The 25,327-nt window shown below is 49.3% G+C and overlaps 1 protein-coding gene across 1 annotated transcript in view; it reads right to left on the bottom strand.

Moving 5' to 3' along the window:
* Positions 1 to 19,444: 19,444 nt before the first annotated feature.
* UNC5D (unc-5 netrin receptor D) overlaps positions 19,445 to 25,327 on the bottom strand; it is a 73,597-nt gene continuing 67,714 nt past the window's right edge. Inside the window, exons 15-16 of the mRNA XM_079328990.1 lie at positions 23,080 to 23,258; positions 19,445 to 21,342 (exon numbers count right to left, since the gene is read on the bottom strand). Coding sequence (XP_079185116.1) covers positions 21,141 to 21,342; positions 23,080 to 23,258 — 381 coding nt within the window. The 3' untranslated portion in view covers positions 19,445 to 21,140. The remainder of the gene's footprint in view (positions 21,343 to 23,079; positions 23,259 to 25,327) is intronic.

Raw genomic sequence — 25,327 nt, 5'->3', positions numbered from 1 at the left:
AAGCTGTGCTGGTTTGCAGCTATTCCTTTTTATAATCAGAAAAAGGGAAATGTATCCTTAGGAAGTGTTGGGCAGGTAAAGGCAGCCAGAGGTGTGTTCCACTCTGGGAGAGCTCTGCAATGAGCAGGAGCCCTCAGAAAGCTGATTTATGTGAAGGTGAAGGGGATAAAGAGGAAGCAGCCATTCCCCCTTCATCTGCAACCTTCACTGAAGCTCTGAAGGTATTTAGATAAACCATGCTGTGTTTGGCCTAAAATACACTTCCCATCCTGCCCCAGTGGGAGTGAAGTAAAATCATTATCAGTTATCACACAGAGATTTAAATTAAGTTTTTTCTTTTGAAAAAGAAACTGAACTTCTAAAACAAAACCTCGGAGAAGAGGAACTAATTGCTGGATCTGCACTGAATCACCAAGAGACCCGGTTTTATTTCTGTGGCACAGCACAGAGTGCTTCATCAGGAGGAATTCACGTGGAGGAGAGGCAGGCATGTCCCACTTATCGAACACGAGTGTGTCCGGGATGTTTAATTATCTCCTGATTAATTAATTTAACATTAAGGCAGGCGAGCACAGGTACCTGCAGCACCCCCAGCGCTGCTGAGCTAAAGGCACCTTGTGCTTCCACCTGCAGCTGCTGCCAATGAATTATTTCTTTGCTGAGCTCCCTCATTACCCCGGGGAGATGCACAGAACACGCCCCAGCTCAGGTGATTGCAGCAGCTGTGCTGAGGATTTAGTGCCGTGTACTCCGTGTTTGCAAGGATAAAACACGGGGGTAAAACAAGTGTAAGGCATTAGATGGGAATGCTTGGGAGCCAAGAGTGAGGAGGGAGAGCATTCTCATTGGTTATTGTGGCTATCTGGTGGAAATTCAATGGAGATGAAGAAGCAGAGCACAGAACTAATGTCACCACCAGCCTGGGAGTGTCCCCTGCTGACCCTTGGCCAGGTGGACACGCCTCAAGTGGAGCCTCTGATCACCCCAAAAGTTCCTCAGAGTTAGAAGAGGAAATATTTAATGTGACCAGACAGATTGATTGCTCCAAGATGGGCAATGTGCAGTGCCTAATTAGTCAATCAAATCAAATTGCACTTGGCAAACATGGCACAGTTGCATTACAATGGGAACACAGAGGGGATTCTGCTTTTGTTTCTGGGGTGGGAGGGTTTTGGGTGGGAGGGTTTCTTTGGGAATTGTGGGTGTCTTTGGGAATCACAGGGGTTTCTTCAGGGGGTTTTTTGGGAATTACAAGAGTTTCTTTGGGAAACACAAGGATTTCTTTTGGAATCACAAGGGTTTCTTTGGGAATCATGGAGGTTTCTTTAAAAGCCATGATGGTTTCTTTGGGAATCACAGGGGTTTCTTTGGGAAATGGGTTTATTTGGGAATCACAGGGGTTTCTTTGGGAAACACGAGGGTTTCTTTGGGAAATGGGTTTATTTGGGAATCACAAGGGTTTCTTTGGGAAACACGAGGGTTTCTTTGGAAAACATGAGCTGGGAGCATCTTAGACCAATTCCTGGCCCTGGCTGCATCAGTGAGCAGAATTTTGGGTCTGTCAGCCCCCTTTCCTTCCAGCCAGGATTCCTCTGATGGTGAACAATCACCCAGTGATTATTGCTCTCTGTGTTAATTAATGTCCTGCTCAGCTGTCCTGGGGCTGGGCAACCCCTGAAGCACAAACAGAGACCCAGGGAGTTTGGATTCAGGTGAGCACTGACCCAGGGATGGATTTCTGCTCTCTTCTCCCACCTCCCCCCTGGGAATGGGGATTCTGAGGAGAGCAGAGGCAAGGCAGGCTTTGTCTCCTTCCAAATGCTGCCACACAGGATCTGTAATTAAATGTGCATCCTTTGGGGGCTGGAGAGATGGATTTACTGGTGTGGGAGGCACGGATATTAGAGGGAGAAACCACTCCATACATCATCTTCTGTGCAAGTGGAGTTTGGTTTCTGTCTAAATATGGCAGCCTGGTAATAAAACTTAATTCATGAATTATAGATGGGTTTGAGCTTTTGTTTGTAGGGTTTGTTTTTCATTTTGTTTTGTTGCTCCTGCCTCTCGACCCCCGCCCATCCCTTCCTGTCCAGGTAAACGCTGAAGTATTTAAAACACTCTGGGTGCAGGTGGGGCACTCGGAGGATGAATCAGGCTGTCAGCTCAGACCAGAGGCTGCAGACAATGCACAGTGGTGTGTCACGGTTACTTAGCAACTCCAGCTGAAGAGTTCAGGTAGAAAACGCTGTCATTTCCATGGCTGAGATCTCCTCTCCCCCCTCCTTCTGTATACACAGTTGTTTTGCTGTTTTTTCCCCCCAACACATAAAGTATTTTGTACATTTTAATGATCTTTCAAATTGAGTTTTCAGAAGAGCCTGCTATTTCTGCAGGGCAATTGGAATTAAATGATGAATTCGGAGGATCTGAGTGTGGCTCACAACAAGAGCAGGAGGTATTAACCCAGGATGGATAAAAAACATCCCCCTGTCAGGTGGGGAGCTGGGAAACCCTGCTGACATTTTCCTCCCTGAGAGCTGATATCAGTATGTCTGTGCTGCTCACCAGAGCTCTGCCCTGGTGGCACTGGGAGGGGCACTGGTTTGGCACTGGTTTGGCACTGGTTTGGCACTGGTTTGCACTTTGCTGAGGACACTGTTTGCCATCAGGAACCTCCCTGAGCTGCCTCCTCCTGCAAGATTTGCCTCTGGCAGCAGGTTAAAAATAATAATGGAACTCTGAAAGTTTCATGAAAGCTCCGGGGTAAATGTTACCTGAACACCAGCAGCTGCAGCACAAACACAGAACATAAACCCACAGTTCATGGGAGGATAACGAGGAGGGGATCCAGGGCTGAGAGCTGAGTGAGCTCCCTGGCACTGAGCTGCAGCCCTCCAGATCTGAATTGGACAAAATATCTGCTGGTTTAGGCCTTGGGAGCTGAAGAAAATTGGGATTGTGCCCTGGGGATGGGGCAGTGCAGCCACGGCCACCTTTGTGTCACTGCAGTGCTGGGGGCTGGAGCTGCTGGAATCATCATCCCTCCCTTCTTGGGCAACATCCCAGAGGCTTCTGGACCTAGAAAATCCTGTTTCTGTAGGACGGGAACCAGAAAAAGGGACTGATGTGGCTTTAATCTGAGCTGGAGATTATCCAAGAACCCTGAACCTCCCACCAGCCATTCTCTGTGGGGTGGGGAGAGGCTCTGAGTGCTGCCTGCTCTCAGCAGAACACCCCAAAACCCTTCCAAATCTCCTGGAGGAAGCTCATGGCCTCCTCAGGAGCCTGACAGGGATGGAGGTGTGTGGAGAGAAGTTGTCCCACCCCAATCAGTGCCACAGAGCTGCTCAGAGGGTTCAGGTGATCAGTGAGGAGCAAATGGAGCCCCTTAAGGACATGGGGCTGATTTGAGCTGCCACAAAGAGCAGGAATAAACAGTGCAATCAATGCTGCTATAAATACCCATTAACGTGCCTGCAGCTCTCTCACTCTTCCTTTGTCTTGGTTTGAAACTCAGGTATCTGCTCAGGAGGGCAGGAACCCCCTTGGAATGGAAAATGCAAACACATTCCCTCTGGATTTTGAGATGCCCTCCTCCCCGAGCTCTGCTTTCCTTCAGTGCCCAGTCCTCAGTGTTTCCCATCAACTTATGGGGGGAAATCCTGTAAATTCCTGGGGAACACCAACAGCTGGAACTGGGAAAACAAAGATGGATAAAGGACTGCTGGAGCAGGACCTCTATGGGCTGCTGGGAATATGAGAAGGAGGGGAAGATATTTGAGAAAAAGATGAAGATATTTGAGATGGAGGTGAAGATCTACAAAAAGTAGGTGAAGATGTCCAAGAAGGAGCTGAAGATGTTTGAGAAGAAGGTAAAGATGTCCAGCAAAGAGCTGAAGAGAGCAGACAGAGCTCTGGCAGAATTGACAGAATTCAGAAGACCCTGAGCTGCCACCAGACAAGAACCTGGACAAGTCCTGGGCAGTGGAGATGTTCCAGCTGCTGTGCCAGGCCTTGGCCGTGCTCAGGGGTGCAGGAAAAGCCTCTTCTTCCCCCTGCCCAGGACAAGGAACATCATGGTTACATTATTTTATCACTGCACTCCCACAGCTATTGCATTGTTATTTTATCACTGCACTCCCACAGTGGTTTGCACATCCAGGAGTGTAAATAATGCATCAGGATCTCACTGGGATGGTCCCATGGAAACAGCACCATGGTTTTGGATGGTATCACCTGAACACCAGCTTAGCATCACCTGTGGGGAATCTGGGGCCCTCTCAGAAGTTTGGAAAGAATTGTGATCTAAAGGTCATCAGCTGCCAGCTGCCATTAGCAGGGAATTTACTCCTGTAGAGTAATTAAGTGGGGTAAAGTGTAAGCCTGGAGAACAAATTGCATCCCACTGTGGGCCTGTCTTTTTAAAATTACTTGCTGGGAGATTGTTATTAAAAAAAGCAAAAAAAAAAAAGCATGCATTGCCTGTACTCAATTTACAAAAGGGGTTCATGGAATGTTTGTTTGCTCTGAAGAGATGCTGACAAGAGAAAGGGAGGGAAGAAACCAAAAATCATTGGTTGAGCTTTCCCCAACTGTTAAATGATTTGGAGTGGTTATTGTTGGTGGGATTTTTATTGGGGCTTTTTTTCCCAAGCAGGTTTTCAGGTGGAGAGCACTCAGTTCATCAGAACAGGTGGAATTCAGTTAAATGCAGTCAGAAGTTGGTTTGACCCTGGCAGGGTCAGCTCTGGGGTTTGGCCCTGGTCACTGGATCCTGCCACAGCTGCTTTTGTTCAAGGGGAGACAATTCCTGCAGAGATGTTCACTGCCTTTGCTCAAATCCCTGCTCAGAACCTCTTTAAAGCCACAGATGATGCTGTGCATCTCATTCTTTACTGAATCAAAGTGTGGGATCAAGTGTGAGGTTCACAGAGAGGTTTAGATTCAAAGATTGCTGCTCCAAGGGCGGTGCTGTTGATGGAGATGAGCATCATCCACCTTTCAGTATTAAGCCTCGAGTTTGCACAGACTTGGCTTTTTATAAAAAAACAGAGCTGAAATAGAGATGGAAGAGAGATAATCCTGACACTGCTTGTGATCTCAGCTGCCTCTGTGACCTTTTCCTGTGGCATTAGCTGGATCCTCAGCAGCTTTGTACTTCCTCCTCCGAATTTCCTGGTGAAAGATGAAAGCTGCTCCTGCTCCAGGCAGTAATTGTCCCAATAATTGTGTGCAGGGACCCAGGGTGGCCCTGACCTCACTGTGAGCAGGGCAGAGCCTGCTGTGGGTGGTCTGAGCCCTTCTGGGGGTGCTCAGGTGGGATCTGCAGAGCCAGAGGTGAGCGCTGGTTCCTCCTCTGATCTCCTGGGAGGTGAAAAGGAGGAGAGGGAATGTCAGGAGATGAAGTGGGAGAGAAGGGCTGGGGACTTTGGGCTGCTGGGTGTGTCCCGTGCTGGGTGTGTCCCGAGTCAGGTGTGTCCCCTATTGTGTGTGTCCCGTGTCAGGTGTGTCCCCTATTAGGTGTGTCATGTGCCAGGTGTGTCCCCTATTGTGTGTGTCCCATTCAGGTGTGTCATGTGCCAGGTGTGTCCCCTATTAAGTGTGTCCTGTCCTGGGTGTGTCCCCTGCTGGGTGTGCCCTGTTGATTTTGTTTTTTAATCTGTTTGGAATTTTGATGTTTTTTGCTGCTGCTCAGCAAATGGCACAGAACACTCCTGGGTTTTGTGAGTTTTGTTTCTGGTGCTGGGCCAGGCGTGTCCTGTTGGATCCCTGCTGTTGGGTGTCTCTGCATCCAAACCAAACCAAACCACCCTGACCCCTCCCAACCCTCACTCCTGCCCCCTTCATTCCAAGTATTCCTAATTCCACGAGTGCCCAGCTTGGGGCTGGATGGGCAGGGCAGCCAGCAGGGTTTGTCCCCAGGTTTTCCCAAAGCCCCAGGAATGTGACACTGCAGCTGTGGCTGTGCAGAGCCCCTCAGTGCCCTGGGATGGCCAATCCACTCAGAGGTGCTTTAATTTAAGAACTCCCCAGCAGTGGCTCCCACTCACAGCGATGTTCCAAAGTGATTTTGTGCTTCTTAATTAAGAGCTGCTCGCAGAAAAAATCCTAATCCATTACAGGTCGATTTATGCCTTGAAGCAAGGTCAATTCTTCTTTTCCTTCCCAAAACCCATGCAAAGGTGGAACTTTCTCAGGGTGTGAGCTTGATTTTGCTTTTTTATCTGTTTGGAATTTTGATGTCTGGTTGCTGCTGCTCAGCAAATGGCACAGAACACATCCTGGGTTTTGTGAGTTTTCTTTCTGGTCCACTGCTCTCCCTTGCTCTTGAATAATGAGAACTGGAGAGGGAAGTGTCTGATTTGCCACTTTTGCACCTGTGTTGACCCACTGTCTCTTTGACACTTATATTTGCACATAGAAATAAATATAAAACATGCATGGGAACACCCTGCACCTTTTCACCTGTGATTCCAGTGCAGACATCAACTGGAGATAAGGAGAAATCTCATATAATTCAATATAATTAAATGAATTAATTTAATTTAATGAAATTGTAAACCCTGAATTTGCAGAAACGACTGCTCAACACTCTGGGCACCCAGCACAGCTTTGCTGTGCCTTTAACTGGTAAAACTGGGATGGAGAGAGCAGTTTTTGTGTGTTTTTTCCTGGCTGTGCTTTGCAGAAGGATGTTTTTGGAATTCCTCAGCAGTGCTGCTGCCCCTTGGAGATGTCCAGTCATGTCTGATGCGCTGGAGCAGAGCTTGCTGCTAAACCAACCTTGATAATCCCAGCCCCAGAGGCTGCTGCTCTGCCAGGGAGCCAGGGATTCATCCCTGCCAGCCTCAGCTCCACAAATCCTGCCAAGGAGAAATCACATCCACTTGGTCAGCACAGGGCTGAGGAGCAAAAGAAACAAACCCAAACAAACAAAAAAAAATTGTAAAGATGGAGCCTCGATAGGCTGAAGAAAATTCTGGATGTGTTATAAACCCAGCCTGAGTTTAGGGCAGCCCACTCAGGGTACTTGGAGCTGCTTGGCCAATTCCTCCCCAGAAAAGCTGTTCATGGTTTAACTGGAGAGGTTTGGGGTTTCTGCTGTTCCAGGCTCTCATTTGAGGGGGCTTTGGCACAAATGGGCAGGATTCCCTCAGTGGGAGAACATCAGCCAGGGAAAACACATCCCTGAGCTGGAATTGCAGGAAATTGATGCTGTTCTCAGTTGTAAACCCCAAAAACTGCATGGCCACAAGGAAAAAAAAGCAGAGAATGAAAAACAAAATAAAATCCTTTCCTAAAGAGTGAGATCCTTAAAACTGGGCTGGGAGGATGAGGGGGTGCAGGAATTGGTGGCTGAAGGCTCCTGGAGAAGAGCAGAGCAGAATCTGTGACTTTGGGGCAGCATCCACTCACAGTTAACTCTACTGATCCTGCAGGGAGTGCAGGCACAGCTGCTGGGGCTCTGCTCAAGGAAAAGCCTCTGGCAGCTCCTGCTCTGCAGGGAGGGCAGCAGGGCTGGCACAGACAGATGAAGCTGTTGCTCAGGATGGAGCTGCTGTTTTCTGTCCAGCTGCTGCTCACACAACCATTTGTGTTCTCTGAGGACGCTGCTTCTCCTCTGCCTTCGTTCTCCAAAGTTCAAGCTCCTCTTCTGGAAGTTGGATTTAACCTTTAAGAAACAAGCTGATCTCTCTGCATGTGACCTTGCAGGATGGGGGAGGAAATATCAGAGTGTCTCACCAGGGACACCTTTGGAATGACCCAACAGGGCATTCAATTGGAAACGGGGGAAAAGGACACTCAATGGAGTGGCAGGAGCTGGAGAGGGGCAGAGGAAGGTCCTGGTGCTCAGGACAGGGGGTGGAGAGCAGGAGCTGCTGCCTTTTGTCACAGGAGCCCTGCTAAAGGTGACAGGGGAGCAGAGATAAGGGCAGGGCAGGTATGGGGAGGAGGGAGGTGACCCTTCACAATGGATGCAAAGGTTATCTCTGCACAGATCCCGGTGACAATGCCGACAGGAAATGTCATTCCCTCCTCCCTGCTCCTGCCTCCCCCGTCCTGCTGGTCCCTGGGCACAAAGAGGGGTCACAGCTGGGGGTTTGAGCTGGTTGTGATGCAGATGGTTTGTGTGATGAAGGAACTCAGCCTTTATGAGGCCGCAGTGAATGGCAGCTCCCTGTGTTGATCATTAATGGGACAGGAACCTCCGGGCAGAGCCTTCAGCTGGGAGCTGGAGCAGCCCAGGGTGAATCCTGTACCTGAGGGGCCAAACCTGACCCTACAGGTGACACCTGAGGGTGATTCTTGTGTCTGATCTGCCCAGGGGCCAAACCTGACCCTACAGGTGACACCTGAGGGTGATTCTTGTGCCTGATCTGCCCAGGGGACAGAACCTGACCCTACAGGTGACACCTGAGTTTGGTTGTGCCAGAGGAGGATTCTCTGCCTCAGAGCTCACCTGTGGGCTCACCTGTGGACTGTGTCCCCCCCAGCTGTGTTCCTGTGCCCCCTCAGCCCTGCAGGAGCTGCAGCCCCTCCCCAAAATCCCTTCCCCAAAATCCCCTCCCCAAAATCCCCTCTGCAGGAGATCAGTGATGCTCGTGCTCTGCCCTCCCAGGGGATTTGGACAATTGGAGTTTTTGGGATGCTGGGGGGCTCAGAGACCCCCTGTGCTCCCGTTCCTATGGGCTCTGTGCCACTGCAGGCTGGGCTGGAGGTACCTGCTGTGCCACGGGCACACTCACCTCTCTGCAGAGCTGTAATTGAGGCTGGCAGGTTACCATGGCAACCTGCAATTAATTAAAGTGCCTGGGCATGGGAAGTTTATAGATGCAGGAAACATTTTCATATATAAATAGTGCAATCTGTTTGTGCTCCCAGGATTTGCCCCTTCCCTGTTTCTCCTCTAATCTCAGCTGAGAAATTGGGCTTTTTTTTTTCCTTTCTTTCCATTTTTTTTTCCTCTGGGGATTGTTAAATCACCAAGATATTGCCCATAAAGTTGTAAATAAAGTCCCTGCAGGTCGTGTCCACCTGCTGAACGCTGAGTGAGCAGCAGAGGATGGGGATGAGCCTGCCCAGGGCTCTGTGCCCAGCTCCTCCTGTGCCCTGGGGTGCCCTGCTGGCCTGGGCTCTGTGAGCCCTCCTGGCTGCCCCAACGGGCCATGGCACCCCTGTGGCTCCTGTGAGCCCAGCCCAGGCTGCCTCCTGCCTCAGGTGGTGTTTGGGGGCTGTTTCACAGGGGAAAACCACAGAGCAAGGCAGGGCAGTGTCCCTGTGCCCAGATCAATGTCCCTGTGCCATCCCAGTGTCCCTGTGTCCATCCCAGTGCCCATCCCAGTGTCCCTGTGCTCATCCCAGTGTCTCTGTGCCCATCCCAGTGCCCATCCCAGTGTCCCTGTGCCCAGATCAGTGTCCCTGGCCCATCCCAGTGCCCCTGACCCATCCCAGTGTCCCTGTGCCCATCCCAGTGCCCATCCCAGTGTTCCTGTGCCCAGATCAGTGTCCCTGACCCATCCCAGTGCCCATTCCAGTGTCCCTGTGCCCATCCCAGTGTCCCTGTGCCCATCCCAGTATCCCTGTGCCCAGATCAGTGTCCCTGACCCATCCCAGTGTCCCTGTGCCCATCCCAGGGCCCATACCAGTGTCCCTGTGCCCAGATCAGTGTCCCTGACCCATCCCAGTGTCCCTGACCCATCCCAGTGTCCCTGTGCCCATCCCAGTATCCCTGTGCCCATCCCAGTGCCCCTGCAGGAGCTCAGTGCAGGAGCTCAGGGTGGGCCGAGTGATCCCTGTTAAATTTGGGATGTTTTTGGGGTGTGATGCAGTGAAACCCCTGGGCAGAGCTGAGGGGGGACAGCTCAGCTCCACCTGAGCCTCATCGAGGCAGAAAAGAGGCAAAAAGAATCCCCAGGAGTACAAAATCCCCAGAGGGCAAAGGAGACAAAAAGATGGATGGTTGTTCATGGCAGGGGATGGATCCAAGCTGGAAAACTCCTGCTGGGGCTGAGTTTTGATTGAGTTTTGTTCCTTCAAACTCTGCCACTTGTTATTTGTGCCAGCACAAAGGGAAGGGTTGGGTGAAGTTGTTGGAGGCAGTCCCAGCTGTGTCCTGAGAGAAGTCCCTGAATAAAAATAAAAGTAAAAGTAAAAATAAAAGTATAAATAAATAAATAAAGATTGAAATTGAAGTAAAATTAAGGCTGCTGGCAGGACAGGGACACACTCTTGGTGTGATCTCCTGCCCTTCCCTGTGTTCCACCCCCTGGGAAGGCTCAGATTTCACTCCCCAGCTTTATTCCCTTCCTTCCCATTATTCCATTGCTTTATCCTCATGTTCTCCAATGCACTGGGGATTTCTAAATGGTGTGTAAAACGAACATCTGCCACTGGCAGGGTTGGCACATCTGGATCCATTAATTTTTCATTATTTCCCCGTGTTGGAGGTCAGATGTTCATGATGTGGTAACACAAGAGATTCCACTGGTGCCTCTAATGTCTCTGGAGCAGATAATTCTATTTACAAAAGTGCTTTAAACCCCCCAAACTGTGAGAGCTAACTGCCAGAAAGGTTTCATTTCCTAATCATATATTTTTAAAATCAAGAATCCTGCAGAACTTGTGCAAGCACCAGCCCATTTATGAGTTACAGAAGTTTGGAAAGTGGATTATTCTCTCTGTTGTTTCCTGGCTGGCTCTGCTGAGGTTTGCTCCACCACTCGTGTGTTTTTTACCTCTTTGCTTTTTTAAGCAGGTGGAATACCTTATTGAGAAGCACAATAAATAGAGATTAAATATATTTAATATACAAAGCTGACAGGCTCGAAGGTAACTTTTTTTTTTGGTCCATTGTCACTTTTATTTGGTGCCACCAAGGACTTGCCCTGATCCCAGGGCCTCTGCAGTTCTCCCAGGGGGGAAATCGTGCTGCTGTGATAAAAAATGATCAGTAAAAATCAGATTTTTGCTCTCATTGCTGTTCCCTCCCTGCACCCCAGCCCTGCCCTCCCTGCCCAGAACGGGGCTCGTCCCTCCTGGTGTTCCCAGCAAAGCAAATGTCACCCAAAGGTCACCCAGCAGCAGAGAGCTCTGCTGGAGTGGATGCTGAATTTCAATGGGGAAAGGGAAAAAAAAAAATAAATGAAGGAGGAAAGGAAGAAAGTTTTAATTTTCTTGGCATTTGCTGCGTGTGGAGCAGCATCGCCTCGGGCCGGGCTCGGTGCTGGCTGGGAACAGCAGCACACACAAAAAAAATAATAAAATCTGCAAAGCTCAGCCTCTCTCAGGCTCTTCACTCACCTGGAAGGACAAATTCAAGGACAGGGAAGGGACAAGGATGGAAAGGACCCAGCTGAGCCTCTGCAGGGCGAGGTTTTTACCTGGATTTTGGGCAGGGAGAAGGTGCCACCCCTGAAATCCTCACTGTGCTCTCTCCCAGGTGCTGCCTTAGTTGGCCCAATCAACTCTGAATTTCAGAGGCAGAGATTTGTTCCCCCCCAGCTGCCAACCCAGCACTTGACATTTAACGCCAAGCTTGGTCCTGTGTTGGAAAAATGAATTTATTGCCTCTCCTTGGCAGCTTCTCCCCCACCTCCTCTGCATCCCCCCCCTGCCAGATGCCAGCCTGGAGCAGCAGTGGCAGCCCCTGGGGACACGGGCAGTGACAAATGTTTGCAGGAGCAGGAATGGAGTTTTCCTGTGCCTGGGTTAAAGCAGGAGCTGTTAAAACCCTGGGTTAAAGCTGAGCCTTGCTCTGGCTCCAGGGATTTTCTGTGTCCTGGTGTTTGGGACACCACAAGATCCAAGGATTTGGGGGCTGAAATTCCCAGAATATTTGGGCTCAAATTCCCCGGGGTTTTGGGCTGAAATTCTGAGAGTTCTAAGATTAGAATTCCCAGGATTTTTGGGGCCAGTTTTCCAAGGGTTCGAGTCATACATTTCCCAGAGTTTTGGGGCTACAGTTCCCAGATTTAGGGGCTGAAATTTCCAGATTTTGGGGCTGAAATTCCCTGGTATCTGGGACTGGAATCCCCAGGATTCAGGGCTGAGTATTCCAGGATTTTGAGGCCAAAATTTCCAGGTTTTTGGGGCCAGAATCCCTGGGGTTTTGGGGCAGGATACCGCTCTCCCTTCCCCAGCTGGTTGCCAGCCCAGCACTGGCTGTTCTCAGGGATTTTCTGAGTTGGGCAGAATTTGGGTGAGGAGGGGGCACAGGCACAGCCAGGCAGGGTTTGCTCCTGCTGCAGCCACTCAGAAAATGGAGGGGCTGACTTTGGGCAGGCAGTGACCCAAACCATCTCCATCCCTGCACTCAGCTGAATTTACAGCTCTGCAAATCGCTGAGCTGGCCCCAGCTCATCTCTGCCTGGGCTGAGGTGCTGCTGATTGTCCTTGGGGTGTGCACACCCCGGGGAGGGGAGCAGAGCTTTTCTGGGGAAAGGGAGATGGAGATGTCCTGGCAAAGAGAGCTGGGTGTTTATCCAGGTGCTGTTTGAGGAGAGGCCGGGCTGTGCTGCTCAGGGTTTGGGTCACAGCCCTGCCTGCGAGACCCCCGGGGCTCTGAGCAGCCTGGTGGTCTCTCCTTGCCCTTTTTTCATTCCCCCCTTTCTCTCTTTGCCCTTTTTTCCTTCCTCTCTTCCTCTCCTTGCCCTTTTTTCCTTCTTTTTATCTCCTTGCCCTTCTTTCACTCCCCCCTTTCTCTCCTTGCCCCTTTTATCCTTTCCCACTTTCTCTCCTTGCCCATTCTACTTCCTGTCTTCCTCTCCTTGCCCTTTTTCCTTCCTCTCTTTCTCTCCTTGACCTTTTCCCTTCCCCCCTTTCTCTCCTTACCCTTTTATCCTTTCCCACTTTCTCTTCTGGCCCATTTTTCCTTCCCCCTTCCTCTCCTTGCCCTTTTTCCCTTCCCCACTTTCTCTCTGCAGTGAGTTTATCTCTGGGAAGATTTCCCCCCTCTCCCTGTCCAAGCTGCAGCTCCAGGAACGCTGCAGTGCCAGGGAAGGGCAGGAACAGCTGCTCAGATCAGACCTGGAGAGGATGGAGAGGATGGAAAGGAGAGGAGGGAGAGGATGAAAAGGATGGAGAGGATGCACCTGCAGTGCCCCAGCTCCTCCTGCAGTGCCCCGGGTGCCCCCGAGGCAGGGAAGGATTTATTTTGGCACTGAGGTTGCTCTGGCAGTGCCTCAGGCTGAGCTGATGGCTCCAGGGAGCCCAAAGCCCTCCCAAAATCTTCCAAAGCAGATTTTGGACAGCCCTCGAGCTGCCTGGTGGGATGTAAAGGCCTTCAAGGATCCAGGTCTGGCTCTGGGTGTGAGAATTACTTGTTTGGGCTCTGCTGAGTGCATTTCACTCCTGCATTGCCTTTAATTAATTCCTGCACTGCCTTTAATTAATTCCTACATTGCATTTAATAATTCCTGCATTGCATTTAATAATTCCTGCATTGCATGTAATAATAATTCCTGCATTGCATTTAAAAATTCCTGGTTTGGGATATGAACAATTAACACTGGGATTTCCAGGGAGGGCTCACTCTGATTTGAATGAGAGGCCTCTGAGGGAGGGTCAGTGGCGTGTGGGGAATCAATCTTTGATGAGCAACCTCTGTCTCTGTGCAATGTTGATGAGGATGGAGCTGTCCTGACACGGCAGAGCTCAGCCTGGGCTGCTGTGACAGCACAGTGAGGGTTGCTGATACCCAGGGTGGGTGACCCAGGGCACAGGGGCAGCACAGGAGCGTGTTTGCCTCATTCCCAGTTTTCCTGCAGCCCCAATCCGGTGTGGCTGTGCCTGGCACCATCCTTTCCCCACTGAGGGCTTCCCACAAACACATCCCCCTGGTTTCTAAACTGCTCTGTGGAACCCCTCAGAACATCCCTGGGGCTGTTAGGAATAATAATGGAAATAATGAGGTGATTTCCCTGGAGAGAAATAACAAAAAATCTTGGAAGTGTTGGAAGGATGGAGGGAGCTGTGAAATCCCTCTGGCAGAGCATCAGAGCCAGCAGGAGCATCCCTTGGGCTGGCAGGAACTCGGGGAAGGTTTTCATCCCACGTGCTCCCTGCTCTGCACAGGTGCCCCCCTTTCCTCTTTTTATTAATGTCAGAGGACGTTTCCAGCCCTGCAGGGCACAGGCAGCATTTCCCAGCCAGGCTCGTTATTAATTCAGCCCCAAAATTTCAATTGCTGCTGCCCTGGCAGCCCCTCGCTGCTGCCTGGGAACAACCTCTGCTCCCTCATTTCCATTTTTTATCTGCCATAGCACCAGGTACTGGGGTAAAAATAAAGAGGAAAAACCCAGATCTGCTTGTCCAGGATATTTTCTAAATAAAAGTATTTCCTAAACCCAGCAGCTGTTTGGGGAAATGAGCCAGGGTGTAACTCATCCTTCAAGGAGAATCAGAGCAAAATGCACTTTTTAAAGAGCAGCATCCTTTTTTTTTTTTTTTTTTTTTTTTCTGGTGTAAATATTTTGCTGTAATCCCTGTGAACTCTGGGGCAGGGCTTTAATGAGCCTTGTGTTTGCCTTCCTTAGCACGGAGAATTAAACAGAAATAATCAGCCAGGGATGCAGGGAAGGAAACCACAGCACCTTTCCCAAAGTCTGAATTTTAATTGACTTTCTACAAAGCAAAACTGGGAAGTTCTCTCCCCACAAAGAGGTTTCAGCACTGCCACAGCCCCTTAAATTGGCCTGATGGTGACAAATCCTTTCAGGAACGCTTGTCACTCCTCAGCCAGTTTGTAAATCGAGCAGGAGCTTAAGGTGCTTTTCCTCCCCTTGCATTTTAATGTTGTTGGTGTTTCCACAAGCCCAAATCTCTGCTCCTTGCTTCCTGCTCAGTCCCAGCTCCCTGAATCTGACAGGAGCCCGTGATAATGAGCAGTAAATAATTGCTAGCCGTGGGCAAGTGTCTGAGCAGGAAACTTCCAGGTAATGAGGGGGAGAATTTATAGAATTTATCGAATTTATGCCTCCATCCACCAAGTGGGGCTGAAGAAATGCAGGGTCCTGCTCTCAGAGGGGTTTGTCACCCACAAACCGCCTGACATTTCTCTCAAGAGCTCGCTGCTAATTAGCACCTTTAAAAAGCAGATTTTTTTTAGCCCAGGAGTGACAGCAGTGGCTCGGGTATTTCTCAGTGCCGGGTCTGGCCTTTGGGAAGGGCTCTGAGGTCACTTTGTGCTCCAGGTGCAGCTTCAGGACACGATGGGATCAAACAACAGGGAAATACTTGGGTGGGGAAGGCACCATCTCTATTTATTTTATTTTATTTTATTTTATTTTATTTTATTTTATTTTATTTTATTTTATTTTATTTTATTTTATTATTTCATTTTATTTTATTTTATTTTATTTTATTTTATTTTATTTTATTTTATTTTACTTTACTTTATTTTACTTTACTTTACTTTACTTTATTGTATTTTTTTTTAATTTCATTTTGTTTCTTTTCTTTTTTTTTTTTTTTTTTTTTTATTTTACTTTCCTGATGCTGATTGAGGTCTCTGCACTGGAAACTCGCAATCAGTACAGAACTCTTTGCCACCAGCATGCACCAGGTTTGATGGGAATATTTGATTTTACTCCACTCAAAGCTAAATTAGCTGCACAGCCTCTCCTCTCCCCCCTCCAGAGCTGAGCTCAGCTCGGTGACCAGAGCTTGGAGGGCACAGAGGAATTTTTTTTTTTTTTTTTTTTTTTATTATGAGAATTTTGTCCCGGCCCTGCTGCTCTCCCAACACTCCTGGAAAATCTTGAATAATCAAACGGGTCATTTCTGCTCAGCTGCTGTAATTTATTGTCCCACCGAACCCAGATTTGCTGAATGTTAATGAAAAAAATCCCCATCAGCCCGGCTCATGCCATTCTGCTTTATGACCTTATTAAGTCTCCCACTTTGCCATCATGTGGTGACAATTACTGCAGGACGGGCCGGGGCTGCTGCCACCAACACTCAGCGCTGGCAGCGCCAGATTTACACCCCTGAACACTCCTGAGAGACGTTTTTACACTCCTGACAGGATTATATAACAAGAGAAAAGGCCATTAACAAATCCAGAGGAATAAGAGGCAGGGAAGGGCAGGTGAGGAATGGGGCACTAAATCTGCGGCTCTGGCAGCCGGAATAAAAATCAGAATAAAAATCACCTGCGGGGAGATTTAATGAGCTGCTCACCCTGAGAGGGGGGAGGCTGAGCCTGGGGTCAGGGGGGGCTCCGGGCACAGCCTGGGCGTGGCTGTGTACCTGGGATGTCCTGGGATATTCTGGGATGTCTTGGAATGTCCTGGGATGTTCTGGAATGTCCTGGAACATCCTGGAATGTCCTGGAATGTGCTAGAACATCCTGGAATGTCCTGGAACATCCTGGAATGTCCTGGGGTGTCCTGAGATATCCTGGGATGTCCTGGAACATCCTGGAATGTCCTGGGATGTCTGGGGATGTCCTGGGATATCCTGAAATGTCCCGGGACATGATGGAATATCTTTGAATGTCCTGGGATGTCCTGGAAGGTTCTGGGATGAGTTGGAATGTCCTGGAACATCCTGGGATGTCCTGGAACATCCTGGAATGTCCTGGGATGTTCTGGAATGTCCTGGGACATCCTGGAATGTTGTGGGAATGTGCTGGGGGCTTTGTCCCTCCTCCAGTCCTTGGGATGGCTCAGGAAGGGTTTTGGGGCTGTTCTCAAGAAGGGAAATAATGAAATTAATGATTCAAACCAGAAATCCACCCCCAAACTCCGTGTAACCCACTCCCAGTGCTTGGCCTCGCTTGGCCCTGGCAGTGAAAGGACAGCAGGGTCAGGGCTCAGTAAAAGACTCTTTATTCATAAATAGCTGATCTCCATAATTCCCATCTGTACATCTCTGCCCAAGGGCCGGGGCCATACAGCTCTGAAACTCGACAGAAAACATCCAAAGTGTCCACTCAGACTTGTCCAGGACAATAGAACACAGCTGCCTGGCATTACCAAATATATATATATGTATAGATATTTATATATGTACATGTGCTGAAAAAAAGAAGCCAGTGCAGCCTTTTCCAAGGAGTCTTTCCCAAGTATTTTCACTGTACAACATTCAGAATTTACATCGATAGAACAAGGCACAGAAAGTGTGGTATGAAGCCAAGGCCATGCTTTAGATTCCGTGTTCAGTCTCCCTCGCCCACTCCTTCAGCTTCATCCTGCAGAAAGGTTCAGAGCTCTGCCCTTCTTCACCCCAAACACACAAAGCCCAGGGCAGGGGGGGATGCTCAGGCAGAGCAGCAAGGAACCAACCCAGTCCCAACCCATCCATTGCAAAAATAAAGGAGCAGAAGAGAAAAGAGATCTCTCTAGAGAAATACTTGTGGGATTTTTTTGTTTTTTTCTCCTTTTTTAAGGAATTATTTATATTTGTGTTGGATTGGATTGAAGTTCCTCCTCCCGTTTTTACCTAAGAGCTGGTCCAAAGTTTTGGGAGTTGAAAATGCAATGGGGATTTTGATATCTCCTGTCTGATGCTGCTCAGAATCTCACCAGACTTTTATCTTACCCAAATCCACAGAAGGTGCACACTTCACGTTTTTGTAGCCATTTATCAGCTGGGATCAGTCACAGTGGGAGGAACTGGACTGGGGGCTTAGATGTTCACCCTCTCTTTCCCAATTCCCTGGGGGAATCAGCCAAGGAAAGGCCAGACAGGCAACCCTGAACATCATCCATGGTTGTCAAGGACTTAAAATCTCATTTCCTGCTTTCCACTCAGTTAATTACCAGCCAAGAACTAACAGAGCTCTTTGCTGCAATCTGTGTTTTACAGGCAGAACCAGCCTGAAAAAAAAAGAGGATTCAGGAGGTGACCAGAAGCTCAGCCCAGTCCCTGCCTTGTTAAACTCACCGTGGACCTGAGCTGTGTCTTCCTTTTGTGGGAAATATTCTCTGGAATTATCAGTCATTGAATGCTTTAGAACTCACTCAGCTCTGCCTTGCAGGTGGAAAAGAAGAATGGATTGCAATGTGCTGTGAACATCCTGGACCCTGCAAGGTCCTTTTTGGTGATTTGTGCTGAATGAGATTCTCTGAAAGCCAGCAGTGCCCAGGCCAGAGAGGGGGAGAGCAGCTGCAGCCACAGATAAAAAGAAGGACAAAAGCAGCCCCCTGGATTTTAATAGAACTGTGTTGGTATCTTTTCATCTATTACAAAAATCCCAATAAAATTTCTGTGGGAGTGCAGGGCGGTGCAGAATGGAAATGAGCTTTATGGCGCTGGCGGAGCTGGGAGTCATTTTTAAAATGCAGCCATTAGTCTGCAATGACTCATGGCACAGAAATACCTGGGCAAAGTGCTCAGGAAGATGAAAATCTATTAAAGCAGATTCTTTGGTGATGTAAAATCAGAATGGCTCCTTCTCTTGAGCACAGGCAGGGCAGCCACGTGGAATCTACAAGGGAGAAAATCACATTTCTCTTTCTTTTAGCTTCTACTAAAAATTGTTTTTCAAATATCATAATTTATACAACAGAAGAAAGTAATGAATTTTTAATTTCTGGCCTCTAATCCTTTTCCAGGTGCTCCTCCATATCTGTGTTTTGGGTCAAATCATATAAATACATGCACAGATTTCTAAAAGATCTTGTTAAGAGAAAGGAAATAAATATTTGGGGCATTTCTGATTCATTTGAAGAGCACAAGAGCATCAAAACAGTCAGGAATAGGAAGGAAAACTCCAGAATTGTTGATTCAGGTTCTCAAAAAGAGAGATCAGCAAAGAAGAACTGCTTTAGTCAAAGGGAAGAAAAACCAGGGAGCAAAACCTAAAGGGAAACGTCCAGCTGAGCCCTGCCCTGGGGAAGCAGCTTCCTTCTGGAATTGTCCAGTTTGGACGTTTGTCCCTTCCAGGGCATGAATTCCGTGGGATCGTGGGTGGAACTGGGATTCTGGGCTGGGGCTGGGGTCTCTGTGAGCTGAGCTTTGTGAGACCAGCCCAGACTGGGGTTTTGCACTGAGCTGAGCTTTGTGAGACCAAAGGCTGGAGCCTCTCTCTGAGCTGAGCTTTGTGAGACCAGCCCAGGCTGGGGTTTTGTGCTGAGCTGAGCTTTGTGGGACCAAAGGTTGGAGCCTCCCTCTGAGCTGAGCTTTGTGAGACCAGCACAGACTGGGGTTTTGTGCTGAGCTGAGCTTTACAGGACCAGCCCAGACTGGGGTTTTGCTCTGAGCTGAGCTTTACAGGACCAGCCCAGGCTGCACAGAGCCCCGGCTGCTCCCTGAGCAAAGGCTGGAGGTGCCGAGCTCGCAGCTCCTTTGTCCCCGGGTTTTGGGGGGTCTGGCGGGTTTGGGGAGCAGGATGCAGGATGGGATGGAGCCCCTGGGCTGTGCTGGGGTCCCCAGCCCCGGCTGTTGGGTCAGAGCTGCTCGGAGGCGCTCGGATCAAATCCCCTGCTGCAAACGCGCTGGTTTCCCCGACAACCGCAGCTCCTCTTTTTCCCTGGGTGCCTTTCCTTGTTTTGTTTTTCTAATGCCTGACATTTTGCCCAGCGAAGAGCAGGTTTCTGAGGAGTAGGAGGAGGACTGGCAGCCACTGGAGATACAATTCCAGCCCAGAAAGCAGGGACAGCTTGCAGCCGGTATTTCTGTCTGCCCCGAAACCTGCCAGGCTGCAGGAGATGCTGAGCTGCAGGAAATGTTTGCGCAGCTCTCAGGATTTCCAAGTCTCAGCCTGTTCCTGGGCTGGGCAGGGACACACATTGGTGATTTTGGAGCAGCAGGAGCAAGGACAGAGCTGCTGCTGCTGCTGTTGTTGATGTTATTCAGATTTTCACGCTGCAGTCCTGGTGAAGGAATAATTCCAGACTGGACCTGCCCTGGGGCCTGTCCTGCTGCTCTCAGCAAACACGAGGCTGAACCAGCCCCCAAATCCTTGTTCTGGGTTTCCTGCATTTTCACAAAGCTCCCAAAGCCTCATTTCTGTTTATCCTGGTTGTGACCTGGCAGCCAGGACTGAGGAGCACCTCGGCTGTGGTGAAGGATGGGAGTGAAAAGAATGGACAAAATAATGGTGACAGTGCCAGCTCCACCAGGCCCTCGCTCACAGTGACAGCTCTTTTTGGTTTGGCTGAAGTAATAAATCATATTTGGATTAAATGGGTAAAAAACGAGGCAAATTCTCCTGTTAGATTCTGATTTTGGGGGTAAATATAATTTGTAACTAAAACAAAGTAACACAGACAGCTCTGGATCCTCTGTATTTCCTCTGAAATTCCCAAATTGTGCAACGAAATCAAGGCCAGTGCTGGCAGTGCCGTGTGGGGTTTGTGGTTTCAACCTGAAACCAAACCCAAGTGAAGCTGCGCTGATTGCCTCCACCTTCAGCTCAGAGCATGAAGTAATAAAAATAAATATCTCAGCTTGCTAAAACAGGGCTGGAAATTTCCCGTGTGTTATTTGGTTATTTAAATCCACCCCCAAAGACAGTTTTTGCCTAAGAAAGTTTGCAGACGTAGAAAATTAGAAAATTCCTCTTGCGTGTGCACACCCCCCAGTCTCAGAGAGAAGGGGTTTGTTCTGGAATTTTGGTAACAGAGCAGGCAGCAAAGCTCTGCAGCAAATGTACATTCATTAAGGGGCTGAATCTTTAAAACAAATTATTTGGAACACGCATGATATGAAATAATGATGAGATCTTCTAATTCCTCAAACATCTGAACAGGATAAGGCCAAATTTTCAGTTTTCCTGCAGCAGACATAAAGTGACAACGTGATGGGATTTTAAACCACTCTCGAAGTGAGAAACCTTTTAACCAGGACCAACCTCCAGTGGCTCGAAATATCCACCATTATCTGTTGATTTTCACTAGGCATCACATGAACATGACTGTTCCTAAATACACAACGACATTTACCTCCTATGGCTCCGTGTCTGTCCCTCCTGCCCCGGGACTGACACGAGTGCAGGTTGGCTTGGGGCACCAACAGAGGGGTTTGGAGTGGGGGAGGATGGGGAGAAGCTTGTTTTCCTCATCACCAGAGGGTTTTTAGCAGGGCTGTTTCTGCTCCTCCCATGCTGATGGGGTGAGTTCCATCCCCAGAGGCACAGACCCCCCTGTCCTGTCCCTGTCCCCTGGGCTCAGGGCTGTGTGTCCTGAACAGAGGTGCTAAAGCCCGTTCCTGCTGCAGGGGAACTCGGGCTCCTCGAGCTCGGGCTCTGCCACGTCTGGGAGCTGGGAGTGTGTCCTTCCAATCTCCTCCAGGGCACAGGCCAGCGAGTCCAGGTCCCCGTCGTGCTGGTGCCGCGCCTCCCACAGGTCCAGGATGACGGCGGAGGGGCTGCTCTGGGCGGCGAAGAACGACAGGTTCCTGCAGGAATGAGGGACAGGGTGAGGGGCTGCAGCTGTGCCCTGTGCCCAGCACCATGCACGGGAGGGAAAGGAAAACGCTCCAGCAGAGCTGGGGGATGAGATGAGGAATCCCGGGGGTGATGGTTCCTCATGTGGCACCTGCCCAGGGACTGTGACCATGAGCCTGGGGAGTCACAAGGACACTGACCATGAGCCTGGGGTGTGGCACCTGCCCAGAGACAGTGACCATGAGCCTGGGGAGTCACAAGGACACTGACCATGAGCCTGGGGTGTGGCACCTGCCCAGAGACACTGACCATGAGCCTGGGGAGTCACAAGGACAATGACCATGAGCCTGGGGTGTGGCACCTGCCCAGAGACAGTGACCATGAGCCTGGGGAGTCACAAGGACAATGACCATGAGCCTGGGGTGTGGCACCTGCCCAGGGACTGTGACCATGAGCCTGGGGTGTGGCACATGCCCAGCTTGCCACAAGGACAGTGACCACCAGCCCAGGGTGTCCCCAGCCCAGCTGTTCTGCCCCTGGCATGGACAAGCAAATCCCTTCAGGAAACACAGCAAGGATTTGCCAGGGAGAGGAATTTACAGCACTTGATGCTTGTGGTTATGCAAAGACACACCACATTTTATCTGTGCTTTTCTATTTCTGTTTTTAGGATCCTGCAGGGGTGATTTACACAGAATTTGGTAAAACAAAGTGTTTATCCCAAACTCTTTTTCCTTTGGCTCAAATGTGGTTTGTTGAGGTTCCCACGCAAAGCAAGGAGCCAATGGAAAGTTACTTTGCTTGATTCAAGTATTCCTCTGCTCTCCTGGGAACACATTTATAGAGTTTGTGACAATCAGAAAATATTTTTGTGAGGGAGCTGCCTCCGCCAATTTAATTTAGCCAAGTGGAAAAAGCAAAGTAAGAAGTAAATTGGTTTTTACAGCATCTTTCAGTTTTAATAATCATAATATTATTACTCCTAACAGTAGAGCATGACTGTCTCTTTTAAAGATGTCTTTCCCCTAAAAAACAAAAACCTGCAGGATTCATTTTGGAATAGGAAATGCACCCATGAGAGCCAAGGGGATTTGTCTGGGGGAATGTGGAGCCTCCTAAGTAATTTGAACAACTGTTCCCATGAAGGGCAAAATCCTTCTGCAGCCTTGGACTCCTGAGGGTGGCCAGGAGAGCAGGAGCAGCAGCTGGAATGAGGAGCGAACCCCTCTCAGCCCTGCAAGCCCTGGATCCCACACCCCTGACACCAGGGAACAAACCAAGCAACCCCTGAACAGCCAACAATTCCCATTCCAGCTGCCAGAGCCCCCAGGGCACTGCTGGAGAGGTGCCTGGAGCAGAGGCTGGGCAGAGTTAAAGGAATAAAATGGGATTTGTTAAAAGGCTTTTAAAGGATTCACCCTGGGCAGTGCAGGAGCCCGGCTGCCCAAGATGGACCCCACGAGTTTTCACACTTTTATAAGTTTTGTTTTATTTATATTTTGGGGTTAATTGTCCAATTCCAGCTCCAGGTTATGCAATCCCACCCTCCCAGATTCTCCCCTCAATTTGTGTTTTTTGCACTTTTTGGGGCTGAAGCTGAAGCAGTGTCCTTTGTCCTGGGGCTGGACAAGGATCATTTTGTATGAGCTGTCAGAACAACTCGCCAACACTTTGTGTGGAGTTCAGAGTTAAATACCAACACCGTGCAGAATCTGGAAAATACAAAACTCAGACTCAAACACCATCACCTGCTGATGCTGTTTTTCTGGGCCAGCATCTGCCAGTCCTTGCCCTTGGCGCCGGGCGAGTCGAAGGTGGCGCAGATGCGCTGCCGGATGGAGCGCGGGATCTTGAACGCCTTGGGGCCCAGCTGGGCGGGGAAGGCGCTGTCCTCGTGGGCAAAGAAGGTGATGTTTTCTCTCTCAGTCTGCAGGGAACGGGAAAGCAGAGCAGGTAAAAAGCAAAGCAGGTGAAGGGAGCATCAAACCCGGCCTCGGATCCCTCCTGCCGCTTGCATTGACAACAGGAAATGACTGAGCTAAGAGGTGCTTTTGTGATCTGTGAAACAGCACCTAGAACATCACAAGGACCTGTGCATAAAAACACTTGAAATGGTGTTATTTTCCTTCCATGACTTTTCTTTTTTGGTTATTTTTGTGTTACAGAGCAGTGCTGGGTTTCTAAATCTTTGATTGCTCAAACTCAAAACATGGATGTAAAAATTTGTGTTTGTTTCTCTCTCTCTTTGGGTTTTTTTTAAACACCTGAACTCCATAAGCACCTCAGCTCTCTGAGCCCCTCTAAAATCCAGGCCCTTTGTGGATCTGGCCCCTCTTTTACCATGGAATCCCACCAGCCTTGCATAACAGAGTCAAATTTCAGTGCATTACTCATCCGAGAGTGACACAGCATCAATATTAACCAGCAGCGATGGTGCAGCCTCCATCCAGCATTTGTGACACATCCCTGGGGCCAGGCAGGCTCAGCCCTGGGCCCTGCTCAGGATGCAGAGCAGGAGATGCTCCTGCCCTGCACGTGTGAGATAAGCTCAGCGACCCCGGGCGCTCCGGGGATTGTCACGCACGGAGCAGCTCCGGGGGGGAGTTGTCACTCATAGATTTATTTTGCAGTCAAATTATCCTCCCTCTTCAATCACTGCTGGAGATAGACATGAGAAAGCCTTCTACAGCAGCAAATCTGCTTGAAGCAGAACCAGAACATGCTCTGGGGACTTGTGTACAGACAGGGCCCTTAAAAACACAGCAGAGAGAGAGAACAAGGCAGCAGCAACAGGAGCTGGAGACACAGAGAGACTGACGGAGGGGTTTTATGAAATTACAATAAAGGAGAGGAAACACGCAGCCGGTTCTGAGGAGCTTTTACACAGGATGATGTTTGTGCTGCTCTGGACCAGCTCCTGCACTCCCTGCATTTATGTGTGTAGAGCTCTAATCCAGAAACATTAATCTGGATTAATCAACAAAGATGCTCAATAATCTATAAAAATGCAGCTGCTGAAGATCTCGTGGCTGTGGGACAGATCAGCAGCTTGCCCAGCTGTAGCCATGATTTTTTTTAGCCACAAGCAGGGCCCAGTCCCTGGGCACAGTTTGCAGCCCTGTCCCCAGCCCTGAGCACTCTGCAAGAGCCTCTTGCTAGAAACCTGCAGCCACCAGCCCAAACAGTAAATTATTAAATTATTGATAAATTATTCTTAGTTCTGTGGAGTCTCTGTGCCTTGATTTCTGCTGGAAATGAGATCTGCAAAGATTGGTTCCAGCTTTGAGCAAAAAAACACACAAGGAAAGGGCAAAACCAGGCGTGCAGAGAGGTGTTGCCCATCCCTGGAAGGGTCCAAGGGGCTTGGAGCAACCTGGCAGGGTGGAAAGTGGCCCTGCCCAGTCTCTGCCCTAAAAAGCACCTTTTAATCTAACAACCCTATCCATCAAATGCTATCTGCTCAACAAAATTTACTCCTATGAGTAAACACTTGGAAGAAAAGCAGCATTATGTGGTAAGGGCAGGGAAGTTAGAGCCAAGATGGGCAGAAGCCACATTTGCCCCCTCTGCAGTGTAGATTTAAAAGCCAATGTAAATTAGTGCAGCAGCCTTATCCCTACACCCTTGGCTTTCTAAAACCTGATGGAAACCAGCATGGCAGAAAGCAGGGATGGCTCCTTCCTGTCTTTCTTTCCAGCCCATAAATCAAAGGGCGGCTCTGCTGCTTTTCAAAGCCACCTAAGATGGCAAATGGGCCTGGATGGGCTTTAAGGTCCTTCTAACCCAGTCAAGCTCAACCCAACTCAACTCAACCAAACTAAACCCAATCCAACCCAACTCAACTCAATCCAACTCAACTCAACCCAACTCAACCCAACCCAACTCAACTCAACTAAACCCAACCCAATTCAACTCAACCAAACTAAACCCAATCCAACCCAACTAAACCCAACCCAATTCAACTCAACCAAACTAAACCCAATCCAACCCAACTAA

This window comes from Erithacus rubecula (genome assembly GCF_903797595.1).
Source record: "Erithacus rubecula genome assembly, chromosome: 29".
Lineage (NCBI taxonomy): Eukaryota > Metazoa > Chordata > Aves > Passeriformes > Muscicapidae > Erithacus > Erithacus rubecula.
This window is presented reverse-complemented; position numbering and strand designations above follow the sequence as displayed.